This window comes from Natator depressus, chromosome 22 (genome assembly GCF_965152275.1).
Source record: "Natator depressus isolate rNatDep1 chromosome 22, rNatDep2.hap1, whole genome shotgun sequence".
NCBI classification, from domain to species: domain Eukaryota; kingdom Metazoa; phylum Chordata; order Testudines; family Cheloniidae; genus Natator; species Natator depressus.
This window is the reverse complement of record NC_134255.1, coordinates 9,503,329-9,516,108: the sequence shown is the minus strand read 5'-3', so window position 1 is coordinate 9,516,108 and position 12,780 is coordinate 9,503,329. Positions and strand designations below refer to the sequence as shown.

The window sequence follows — 12,780 nt, the reverse complement described above, 5'->3', positions numbered from 1 at the left end:
AGGGCTCTGGCCTGGGATTTGTAAGACCTGAGTTCAATTCCCAGCTCAGCAGCGAACACCATGTGTGACCCCGGGCAATCACCTCGTGCCTCAGTTTCCCCATCTGTAAAATGGAGAGAGCACTTCCCTCCCTGACAAGGGGCTGGGAGGATAGAGCCTGGGGGCTGAAAGGACTTGTGACCAAATGCCACTGAAATTCAGTTAGGCACCTAATGCCTCCCTTAGGTGCTTTTGGAAACCGGTGCAGTGCTTCAGGACCCCTGGTGAGGGGGGCCTACATACCACAGAGGGGAGGAGCCCAGTAACTTCCAAGGAAGGGTTTAGGGGCTTCAGAAGGGAGAATCCCTGCTTAGAAAACACAGGAGCCTCCTCCTTGCTTCTTTTATGAGTGGCGTGGGGGCCTGCACAGGGAGGCACTTGGCTGCTGCCACCTACCATTGTTACAGCGCCGGTGGTTGCTGTGTCATGGAGCCTGGTGATGCAACAATGCTGCCCCCTCAACCAGGAGTCTGACGGCAGAGGCCAGTTCCTGCGGAAGAGGGGAACTGAGGCTGAGGGAGGGCTCGCCTCCCAGGGGAGACGGTCCCCTAGGATGATTATTTCCTCTTGGGCTGTGTATGTCTTGATGTGTAAATCGATTGGCCGTCGGTTCCCACCCAGCAGCACTCAAGTAAGGGGGCGATGGGGTTATTCTCTGGCTTAGCTGTGAGCTCCCCATTAGGCCGGGGTGGGGGGGGGGGTGGGAATGCACAGGGTTCATGCCAGCCTCACCCTTTCTGATTCCTTGCAGGACATTAAAGTTGTGGAGACCGAGATGCTGTCCGTGCTAGAGCACTGGCTGAGGAAGGTGAGGATGAGAGCCAGAGAGTAGCAGCATGCCCGAGTTAGTGAAATCCTAGCCAATAAGACACCAGCAAGGACGGTAACCAGGGAGCGGGTTACTGTGTTAGCACCCAGATGGTAAAGGGGGGCACTAAGCCCCAGTGAAATCAATTCAGTGCCTGGACACTGAATTAGGGAGGATTTTAATACCTACCTACCTTGCTAAGCCTAGAGGTGGGGTCAGGGGCAGGATCAGTTCCTGGATCTGATGCAGAAATACACTGCTGCTAAGTGGGGGCATCCTGGATTTTAATGCCTGGTTACCTGGATGCTAACTAGGAGGTAACCACATTGAATGCCTGGTTGTCTGGATGGGTACAGACCAGGGGACCTGGTTTTGGTGCCTTGGTACTTGGATGATAACCAGGACGGAGGGAAGAAATGTGGTTTTCATGCCCATCTGGCTCAACATCGGGGCTGTAACCACCCTTGTTATGAAAAAGAAAATCTTGGTGAGGAGACTGTCCCACAACACAGTGGAAGAGCTTGCATTTTTGATCCTCAGCTGTTAAATGTCCCTGATGGTATTCTGGGGACTTTGGTTCAACTCTGCTTGGAGAGTACTTTAAGCCAAAGGCTCTGAGGTAATTACTTTGCCTCAACAGAGATTAACAGTGGATCTTCATATTTGATACACACCTAGCTCGGAGACGACATTCTAGCCTTCTAAGAGGACTGATGTGGCAGGTTCCACTCTTCCACCCCTCTGTGCTCTGAAGAGGGGATGGTACCTGATTGGAAGCAAGGGGCCCAAGTGTTTTCCCTAAATGGATAGTTGCTTTGTTATTAGCCCTCAGTAAAAAGAAGTATAAAGTAAAACCCCAAGTGCCTAAGAGCCACTGAGGTCTGATACCTACACAGTTCATTCTAGTCACTGCTCTCCCACAGGAGTTGCAGGCAAAGCTGCCTAGGAAAGATATTGCTATTTTGCTTCTCTTTCAGATTGAAGAAGAAGCTTCCAAGATCTTTAAGCAGAAACTGGAAAACAAGGCAGAAACCAAAGCAGAAACCAAAGTGACCCTTTCTGCTGGCCAAGATTCAGGAATGATAAAGTCACAGGTATCTCCTTGGGACAGTGTCCAGGGGGCGGTATGTGGAGAGAGAGGTGGATGCGTCCTATGATGCTGTACAGGAGAAGGTGGAAGAAGCAGAGTCCGTGTGGCATATCCCTAGTTTTAACACACTTCTCTCATGGTGCTATGGGTAGGATGGGCCAGCATGTCCAGTGGGGTTACACCAGGGAGGCATTAGGTGCTCCAACACCTTAACAGTGGTGAGGTCTGAGAACTTCAACAGAATAGGAAACAATACTCTGTTTTCTTTCTGCTGTTGATACCAAGCTTGGCTTTGCCACTGAAACCATAGCAGCTACAGATGGCTGGACTGTCTGTCATCCCCTGGAACTTGGTTTAAAACATTCCTTGTATACACCAAACCCCTTAGGCAGCTGGGCCAGGTTCCCAAGGGCTCATTGCTCCCATTCAGGGCCAGGTTTTCAAGAGTTTTTTTTTTCCTCCCTTTTTGGCATCCTCCAAACAAGGGCCACATTTTCAAAAGTGCTCAGCAGCCGGCTCCTCCCGGCCTGTCACTTATGTGCCAAGCTCTTCTGAAAATCTGGCCCTTGCTGCTTAGAATGGAGTCCTTCTCCACAGAGGACAAACTTCCCAAGCAGTAATTCCCATCTTCATTTTGGTTTGGCTCACTGTTTCCTCCTCCTTCTGCAGTTTAAGGGGCTAATCAAATATCAGCTACAAAAGTACAAGGTGATCCGATAATTTGAGGAAGGCTTATCCTCCTGTGTAGACAGCATTATATACAGATAGGTAATTGTGTTATGGTTTTCCTCCTCTTCCTCTGAAGCATCAATTGACCTCTGCCAGAAGCAAGATTTAGTGACTGGTGCAATGTGCATTGAAATCAACTGAAAGACTCCCATTTGACGTCCACGGACTTTAGATTAGACTCTTAGAGCATATAAGGCAAGGGACGGTGTGTGTGGTTGGGTTTTTTTCACCATGCACACCAGTGGTTCCCTATGATGCATAATGATGCCAGGATACAGACTTGCTTCAGCAGTGGTTTGATCCGGTATGGCAAATCCTGCTTTCCCCCTATGTTCCACGTGAACTTGAAAAGCAACCTCTCCACACAACTGAAATGTCACCCCTGAATGCAATGCAGTTATAGGCACTGCTCAGCTGCATTTGGCATTAACCATTATGATCTCATTAATGCTGATACAAAGTAGATAGTAAAGGGCTTTTTGTTTTTTCCTGGTTAAGACTCTGAGCTGCATTTCATCCTATTTCCCTTCATGCCAAGATTTTGCTGCTGTGAATCATAAGATGTGCTCTCCCCTGTTTTTCCTAGACTGTTCAAGTCTCTAGCACGAAACTGCCAGTGTCATTGTCTAGCCACGGTCTTCTGGAGGAGAGGACAAAGATCCAGTTCATAAGATGGAGGTAGAGTCCCTTGTACCTATCCCCTGGGAAGAGGCAAAGGGTCTGATTCTGCAAGGTACTGAGCTGGCGTAAGAAAGCGGAAGCCCCGCTGAAGTGAGGGGCGGGAAAAGAGAAGGCAAGGAGCATCAGTGGGAGCCAGGATGCTCTGGCCTGGACCAAAATACCAGATCTTCAGCTGGTGTACATCGCTGCGGTGAACGAAGTAGAGCTGTGCTGATTTACGCCAGCTGAGGATCTGGCCCAAAGTGGGCAGCGTTTGGTCATGGAGCTGTGGAGTTTATATGCAACTATATTGCAATGTATTAAAAAAAAAAATAACCAATCGCAACCTTTTACAGCATCACGCTTACATGTCAGCAATTTTGATCTCTTGGGTTCTACTAGAACTAACGAGGAGCACTTTTATCTTGGAGGATACAGTCTTCCCATTGGGTACACTGGGATAACACAAAAATTGGGGACCTCCACAGAGCTGGGCTTGGGAGGCATGCTGGATGGTTTTTACTGATGACCAGGCCAGCATCATAAAACCACCTGAATGCACTTGTGTGGTTCTTGCAGTCACACCCGGGTCTATCGAGTATCGAGTGACATCAGGAATGAAGCCATGCGGGAGAGGCTGGAACAAGTGCGAAACAGGTGAGATCCTCTTGGCAGGTCCTTTAAACACCTGCCAGCCCATACTCAGGTCATGCCCAAAAGGCACCAGGTGCTGCCCCCATCCACTGTAAGACACAGTCCCTGCCTCAAAGAGCTCACACTCTCGGTGCTGAGCACTCTGGATTGTGTGCCGTGGAACTAGGCACGTGCTGGAGTGGGGCCAGTGTGCTGGAGCCCTAGGGTAATATTGTCAGGATCCTGGGAGAAGGTCGGCAGGACTAGGGGTAGGCGTTTGGAATCCCAGAGCCAGTATCGGGGTCAAGAGTCAAGCTGAGGTTTGAGTCAAGATGAGGATCCGAGCTGGACACAGAGTCAAGAATCCAGCTGAGGGGCAATACCAGGTAATGGGGTCGGGATCCCAGGGGTCGTTCGGGAATCGGAGCCGAGATCAGTACCGGGAGCTCAGAAACAGAGAAGCAAGCCGGTCGTGGAAGCTAGCTCTGTTGCCTGGACACATCCTGGTATGCCTTGTTGGCTCTTCTAACAAAGAGGTGTACCAGGACTGCTAAGACCATGCTTTCAGATCACTCGAGGTGGAACTTCCTGTCGTGTTGAGCCTCTGCAGATTGTGGGTTGCCGGGAGTGGCCAGGTTACAGTTGCTGCTGCTTGGCACTGTGGGGATGTTGGTTGCCGAGTAGCCCTGCAGGTCTGGGTTCAAGTTGTGCTGATCCTTAAAAATATGGATGTGTAGCCAGATACTCGGAGTGGGCCCCTGGTGAAAACTTTGCCAGGCCTCCATAATAGGGAGAGAATTCAGACGTTTGCTGCTGTTCAGATGTGTCACCCCTTGGAAATCCAACAGAAGTCCTCGAAACCAGGTGTTCTTCCAGAAAGAGTCCAAGTTCCTTGGCTATCCAGAGTCTGTCTTGGCTAGAGAGATCAAGCCAATGGTCACCATGTACTACAGCTGTTCTTCTAGCTGGAAATAAACCCTTTGTCTCCTTTCGCACAACAGAAGAACAAGGGGACTTTCAATTAAATTGCAAGGTGGAAAAATCAACTCTGATAAGAAATACTTTTTTCTCTCAACATGTGATTAGATTGTGGAACACATTGCCACAGGATGCCATTGAGACTAAAGAATTAAAGAGGGCCAAACATTTCTCTGGATAAGAAAAATATTCAGTGTTCTAGTTAATGCAAAAAGAAAAGAATTTCGCAAGGGATAACAACTCCCTGCTTTAGGGTTTAAGCCAGGCTCCAGTGATTTGAGGATGGGGTGAGGCCTTTGTGGGGGCAGATTATCCCACATCAGCCTATTGGAGGGCTCTTGTACCTTCCTCTGAGGCATCTGGTGCTGGCTACTTTTAGAGACAGGATTCTGGATTAGATGGACCGTGGGTCTGATCCAGTCTGGCGGCAGACATCAAATTCTAGCTTCTCCCTCTGCAGACTCTGCTTTCTTGATGCTTTTACCAGTTGGACATTGACATATAGATCCCCCTAAATGCCATCCAGGTGCAGGAACCCCAATTCTGCAGTTAGGTAGCAGCACGTTTTGGGTTTTGGCCTGCACTCAGATCTTGCAGTGATGGGCACCTGTGCAAAACCGTGAAATGGATGGATAGAAGTTCTCCCCAGTGCATTGCTGGGTCTGACACCTCCCTATAACTTCTTGTTTCTTCAGCGTGTCCCAGGTCATGCTTCAAGCAATGCAGAACAACAGATCGAACACTGATATCCGAGCCACCCTTTCAAGCTAAATACAGCAGGTAAGGCGTGTAGGCCAGGTAGGACATTGGAGAGGAGTCTCAACTCATTCCTTGATTCAGTGCTCCGAGCTTCCTCAAACCTGCCACCTCCATAGACCTGACCCTACAGAGTGAACCCTCTGTTCCTGAGATTAGAAAGGAGCTTGCTCTCCATTTTAATCCAGCCCTGAGTTCCTTCCGATCACTGCTTCACCAGCTGGCTTCCCCCAGCTAGTTCCTGGGCTGAAAGTAAACTTAGGTCCATGATGAAGGGCTAACATTTGTACTGAGACATGTAGGTCCAAATAAGCGAGTGTCAGGATAACAAATAAAAGTGATTTTCCCCAGAGTGAGTCATGCCAAGATTCCCTCCTGGCCTCTGTTGCCGGTGCTGCAGATCTGGGGCAAGACAAGTTGTGACCTCATGTCACACCTGGCCTAGGCATCCCGGGGCATCTGAAAGTTGAACCCTCCTTGTGGCTCAGTGGAACCTCGCTGGCTTTCTCTCTCCTATAGGGAACCGCAGGGCATGTGGTCCCATGCCATCCTGGCTAGCCAGTTTGGGATCGTGTCCACTGACATTCTAAGCCACCCAGGGGGCTGAGAGTCAGCCCACCTAAATCAAGTTCTACCTGGAGCTGCTTCCTGTCAAAACCTGACCGTGGCCAGGGAACCCATCCCAGCCAGCAGCTCGTGGCCATGTCAATCTGTGAGGGCAGGGCCAGAGGGAAGGCACCAAGGTTCTCTTCTGCTGTCTGGGGCATGCTTGGCTGGGCCTTGCACACTGCTTTGCCCTGGCTGATAAGTGGTGATTCTGTCCTGCTTTGCTTTCTGTTCTCAATGGGCCCCGATGCCTGTTCACCAAGAATTCAGTGGGGGCGGGGGGAAATTCCGATGGTTCTGGGGTCTCTTTGTATCTTGACCTCCAAAGTCAAACGCCGGGTTCTGGCCTTGGCTCTGGTGGTACATAGGGGAGGGGAAGGAGCTGCCATGGCCCCAGGGCAAATCCCCACCTGCAGAGAAACGCAGTAGATTCTGGCGTACGCTCCAGGGCTGGTCTAGCTTATGCTGGGGGTTGTACTGCTCTTTGGAGCAGGGAGTGTCCAGGAGACACAGAGGTGGTTCAAAGCCACCTTTGTCCTCCTCCTCGGCTGCCCCTCCTGCGTGATATCTCCCGAGAGGCTCAGGGCAGAATCTAGCCCAAAGCCTGATCCCTTCGGTAAGATATTGGGCCCTGCCATGGCCTGAGCCAAGCTGACTAGCTAAGCAGCTCTGAAACTCAGGACCCTTTAAGGTGAGCTGAGCTGGGCAGCCACATGCTGAGGCCCCTCAGTGGCCATGTTTGAAGACGTTGGCCTTGACATTCCCGTGCCAGTGCGACACAGGACAAGAATCCTCGTCTTCCCTGTGGGGCAAGGGGGCTTAGAATCATAGTATATCAGGGTTGGAAGGGACCTCAGGAGATCATCTAGTCCAATCCCTGCTCAAAGCAGGACCAATCCCCAATTTTTGCCCCAGATCTCTAAATGGCCCCCTCAAGGATTGAACTCGCAACCCTGGGTTTAGCAGGCCATTGCTCAAACCACTGAGTATTCTTCCCCCCACTATGTGAGACATAGGTGCTGGAACTGGCTTGAAGTGGACTCCATCATAGACAGGGTTTATTTACAGTTTGGTTCAATGGCTCTCAGCACCCCCCACTACACAAATTGTTCCAGCACCCTTGTTGTGAGAGATCATTAGTGAGTGGGATGCTGAGGTCAGCCAGGCTCCACTCTTGGGGAGGGTCCCTGGATGTGGAACGTGCTTTCCCTGGACATCCAGCAGAGACTGATTCCTCTGACCTGTAAGGTACGGTGCCAGGTCTCGCCTCCCGATGAAGCATTCGTTGGCCTGAGATCATTGCAGACCTATGTACTAAGGCTGGCGAGGACTGTTTGCAATGCCTGGCCTGGAGCGATGCTGTTGAATTTTTTCATGTGCCCCCAGGCCATGGTGATCGGGGCATAAAACCCATTAAATAACGGAAGTGCTTAGCGATCCCTGGTGCAAGGCGCTAATCCCATTTACCTCCTTAAGGTCCTGTCCCATTGGCCCATCTGATGCTGTAACTCTTACTCACCTCTCCTGCATTTTCTTTTGCAGCGTTTTGTCCAGCCTGGGGCTCCTGCTGCAGAGACAGGCTGCATTTGAAGCTTTTCCTCCAATCATTTCAGAGCAAATCTGGCAAACCTAGTGTTAACTCCTGTTTCGTAAACCTGAGCTGGTCATAAAAATACTTGTTATGTAGAATGTACCCTGGTCTGCTGCTGTACTTCTGTCTACCCGGCTCTAAGGTATTCGAGTGGGGAGTCTGTGAGGCTCTCTGGCCTGCTTAGCAATGGCCGCCCACAAGATGGGGATGTTTACTTGCAAGATGGCAGTGCAGAGAGAAAAAAGAGGGCCGATGGGTATAGGGGAAGGCAAGGGAGGATGTGAGAGAAGTTGAAAGACGAATAAGGGAATATGCACGTCTGTAAAAGACCAGAGGTTTCCCTCCTCTGCCATGTTCTGCCTGCCTGCCTGCCTGCCCCCTCTCTTCTGTTTGCCTGGTAGTCAGTGCCCCAGGTGCTTTCCACCTATGTAAGAAGGGACACTCCCTGCCCCAGATGCTGACAGTTTAAGGCTGGACCGAGGTTAGGGAAAGAGGAAATCATGGTTCTTTATCAGTGTCAGTGGGAAATGTTTTTGAGGGACTGAATTGGGAAGGGGCCTGGGAAATGAACTCCTGGATCAAATGGATGGTGTCTAGCCTGAAATGGCCAGGTGGGGGTGCTCTCATCCCTGCAAGTGCAGCAGATGCAAACCAATCCTTGAGGTTTCCCTGCCGTCCTCCTTGCTCTGCGCACCATGTAGCTAGAGCAGTGCTGGCAGGACTGTACAAAAGCCTTGCTGTAGAAAAGTCCCCTGATGCTCTTCATAATAATAATTATTCTTTTATTATTTGTGTCATTGTGTCACCTAGGACTCCCTGGGTCCAGGACCCCATGGTGCTAGGTGGTGTACAATCACAGAACAAAAAGGCCGATTGCAAAGTCTTTGGAGTAGGGATTATGTATAAGACAAAAGGCACCAGCTGATATGGACAGATGGGCATGGAGACCATGAGGCCATATTGGTCAGCGTGATTAGCAAACCAGCAGTCTAATGTCACTCATCAGCTGCCTTGTCCAGTAATTGCCTTCCCCACCCCTCTAACCACCATCTTCCCCTCCACCCCCCTGCTTCCTTCTCTGGGACCCTGAACCTGTTGATGAGTCCCTCTGCTTTCATCCCTCCCGTCAGACCCCACATGGAGCATTGCACAATGCCCGGACTCACCTGCCGCCCATCCTTGCTCCCTCACTAGCTGCTCCTCTTGCTTGTTTGGCAACAACAATAAGCCCTGCGCCAGGGAGAGGAAGAGGGCAAAGCCATTATTATTGCTATTACAAGCCCAGCTTCTCCGGGCCTCTGGCAGGAGTGAACTCATTAAGTGGCTCAAATGGAGCTTTGTTCCACGCATGATTGAGCCCCGGGGGGAACCAGTGCCCTGCTGCACCTGTGTTACAGGGGGCACTGATTCATGCTGGATTAAAGGGAAATGAATGGCAAATGAGAGGTCATTCAGCCATGACCAAGCCATTAGTGTAGCTAAATGGTGCTGATGAAGCTCATCAAGGTGTTTGTTGGGTCATGGATTTCGCAGGCGCAGGGGGCTGTGTGTGGCTGTGGCAGGAATGCTGAAGGGCCCATGGTCTGAAAACTCATGCTCGGCATGGTCTAAGTCCTGGACCAATGCGGAAGTCCTAAAGCAGGCCCGGGTCATTCCGCAGATGGGTCCAGGTTGCCGGCCTGGGGCTAGAAATGGAACCAGGGAGGGAGGTTGGAATGCCTCCTCCGAGTGAGCGCTTTCTCGGGCATTGCTTGGAAAGACCAGTTGGTCATCACTCAGGCACAGTGGGAGGCCTGGGAGTTCCTCAGGACAACTGACCTCTCTGTAGAGACCTTAACTGACAGGCAGGTATTTTAGACCTCCTTACATCAGGGCTCAGAATCCGCTCGCCCCGAGCCCGTCTCGGCACCTCTCCATGCTCATGTGCCTCTCCCTGGATGGAAGAGACCGAATGGTGAATGGCTCTGGGTGGGGGAGCGAGGCTTTGGGCAGCAGGCTGAGCGGGCAGTTAGAAAACATGCTTTTGTGGTAGATTCAAGGAGCCAACAATATCAAGGTTAAGAGGTGACTTGATTGCAGTCTGTAGGTACCTACCTGGGGAACAAATATTTGATGATGGGTTCGTGTAGCAGAGAATGGTCAAACACAATACCATGGCCAAAAGTTAAAGCTAGAGAAATTCAGACTGGAAATAAGGCCTACATTTTTAACCGTGTGGGTAATTAACTATTGGTAGTTAATTGTGGTCGGTTGTGATTGGTTCTCCGTCACGGGCAACTTTTAAATCAAGATTGAATTGTTTTTCTAAAAGCTCTAGGAATTATTTCAGGCAGGTCTCTAGCCTGTGTTTCACGGAAGGACAGTTACAATGATCGCAAAGGTCCCTTCGGGCTTGGGATCTATGGATCTGTGAATTCGAAAGGGCCCCCTGTGACAGCAGTGGTAATTTCCTGCAATGTTGTTGGGAAACCTTATTGAATTACCTTTAAATATGAGGTGCATTGTATTCAATGAGCAGTTTGTCATAGGATGGGCCAGGACTCTATGGAATCCCTCGAGAGATGGATGTGACAAATGTGAGTCTTGGGAGTTCAGAAGACTCTCCTGAACAAGGGGCCAGACAAGAATGGCCTTTTGGAACAAAAAGTGTGAAGCAGTTTTCCTGGGGAATATCTAGGGGGAGGTGAATCCAAATTCCCACTCTGGTTATGCAAAACTCCACCCCTTTGAAGCCACATCCTGAAGAGTGGGCCATTGTCTGTCTGCTTATTGCCTGTTACATGAGGCCAAGGTAAAAGGCCCACGCTCTATAAAGAAAATGTGAACTATTCGTGGTGGTTCTGGTTCTGAATCTGAGACAGTTCTGAACTTGTAACCATGGGGAAAACCCAGTTTAGGATTTTGACTCCTACCGGAGCTCATAGCTGGAGTCAGGAGGGATGATATCTGGAAAACTTTTTAGCATGTTCTTAGGTTCTGTTTTCTTTTTTTTAATAAGTTTTCTCTGTGATGCTTTCACCTTACGAATACATGTGCCTGCTTGGAAAGAGCTGTATGATGACTAGTAACTGTGGGCCATTATGCTGTTGGTAACCTCTGGAAAGAAAGCAGAGCGCAGCTGCTGGCTGTTTAGGCAGTGTGGGTTGCTGGGAATGTCAGTGTAGGCAGGGAACTGTGCAGCCTGGAAAAACCCTGGCCAGACGGGAGAATCTCGGGTCATTACCCACGAGAGGTGATGGCTGAGGAGCCAGGATCCTAGAGCGGGGATACAGGTGCAGTTGCCTTGAACTGTGACACCCCCATTATGGTTATTTGCGGGGGTACCCTCTTCAATCTCTTCCTTCCCCTCATCACCCTTCTGCTCTGCCTAAAATAGCATGGCCAGGTAAAGCCTTGCTCAAGTTATTTAGCAACAAACCTCACCGTCGTCCTCCAGTCAGGGCTCCGCTTACCTTTGACAGGGTTCAGGCACTCAAGTGTCTTTGAGCCAAGCCACAGTAAGGGCTGAATGTTGAGTCCCAAGGGCTTGTAGGACGGTGTTTATCGGCTCTGTTGCTTCCTCCCGGGCGAAGCCGTCGTGCGGATGAGAGGCCGCAGTGGGTAGCTCAGCTGCGGTTTGCATTGCTGTGCCTGGCACCCGAGGCTGGGGGCAGGGGAAGTGTTTCTAAGGGAAGCCCCAGTTGCCTGCCACAGGCAGACACCATGGCTCGAGGCACAGTTGCAGCACGTCAGTGAATTATTGATCGGTGTTAACGCTACAGCTCTGACAACACCATTACTAGCTTCGACTTCATGTTTAAATCATCACTCCAGCAGCTCTGAAATACGCCATCTTTTATTTAATATGTGCTCAACAGCTCTTTCTGAGCCTGTCCCCTTCTTTATTCTCCATGCTATTGCTCGGGCCTGTGGGGAAGGTGGGCAACAAAACCAAGTGCTACTGGGATGAGGCAGATGGAGGGGTCGGGGCTATGGGCGAGCAGATGGAGAATGCATGCAGTAATGGGGCTGGCTAGGGGTTTAAGTTGGATGATGCGGTCAGGTGGAAGGTGGGCACCAGGTTCTTAGTGGGGCAGACAATAATTTGGGTCATGGATTTTGTTCTCATTTGAATGACCTAGAGCAGCAGGTTTGGGATGTGGATAATGGTTGGTGTTGAGGGTCACCGGCCAGCGAAGGGGTCTTGGGGCTGGTAGGTGAGCCAAGGTGGTGCTGGCAGGTGGAGGGGGTTGGGGTACCAGCTTTGGGGATATGCAGAGCAGCACAGGGTTCATGCTACTGATGAAGAGATGCCGTCTTCACCGAGTGAGAGGGAGCTGTTTGCATCTGCGGGAAAGGGCAGCAACCGGTGCCGGGGCTGGAGAGAGACTTTGCAAAGGTAGAGCTGCCGAGGTGCATTCTTATTTGTCAAGGCAAAATTGTGGCTGCGTGAAACTGGAGCCCAACATGAGAGTGTGGCACTGAGCTGATTAACCAGCCGGTGGGAGTAGGCCAGGCAGAACTGATCTGTCACAGACAGGAAAGGAGCTGAGAGAGAGAGTGGCAAAATTGTTCAGCCCTGTTTTCCATTATGTGGCAGACCCCCAGTGTCAACCCCCCAATCCCTCAAAAGCAATCCAGACAGAAGCTGTTCTTTCAAAGTTTTGGTAACTTCCTTCGGGGGCAGACAGAAGTGAGCAGGCACAGGGCGAGATGGCAGAAAGCAGCTTTGAATTCATGATGGGGCTCTCTCTCCCTCACCTCCACCCCTCCACCTTCATTTACTGGGGGAGCAGGGGGAGGCTGAGAACAGATGGGGTTGCAGATGTATAGTTAACCCCTTTGCTGCTGATTGATAACAGACATGTCTCGGACTTGCCGTCCCATGGAACAGCAGGGTGGGGGCTCTAC

At 50.7% G+C, this 12,780-nt stretch overlaps 1 protein-coding gene across 1 annotated transcript; it reads left to right on the top strand.

Moving 5' to 3' along the window:
* Nucleotides 1-478: 478 nt before the first annotated feature.
* Nucleotides 479-5,708, top strand: SPATA19 (spermatogenesis associated 19). Its single transcript, XM_074936889.1, is given in 8 exon segments — nt 479-535; nt 537-572; nt 575-670; nt 791-847; nt 1,825-1,941; nt 3,253-3,344; nt 3,906-3,983; nt 5,633-5,708. Coding segments are annotated over 8 exon segments (609 nt in total).
* Nucleotides 5,709-12,780: the final 7,072 nt, after the last annotated feature.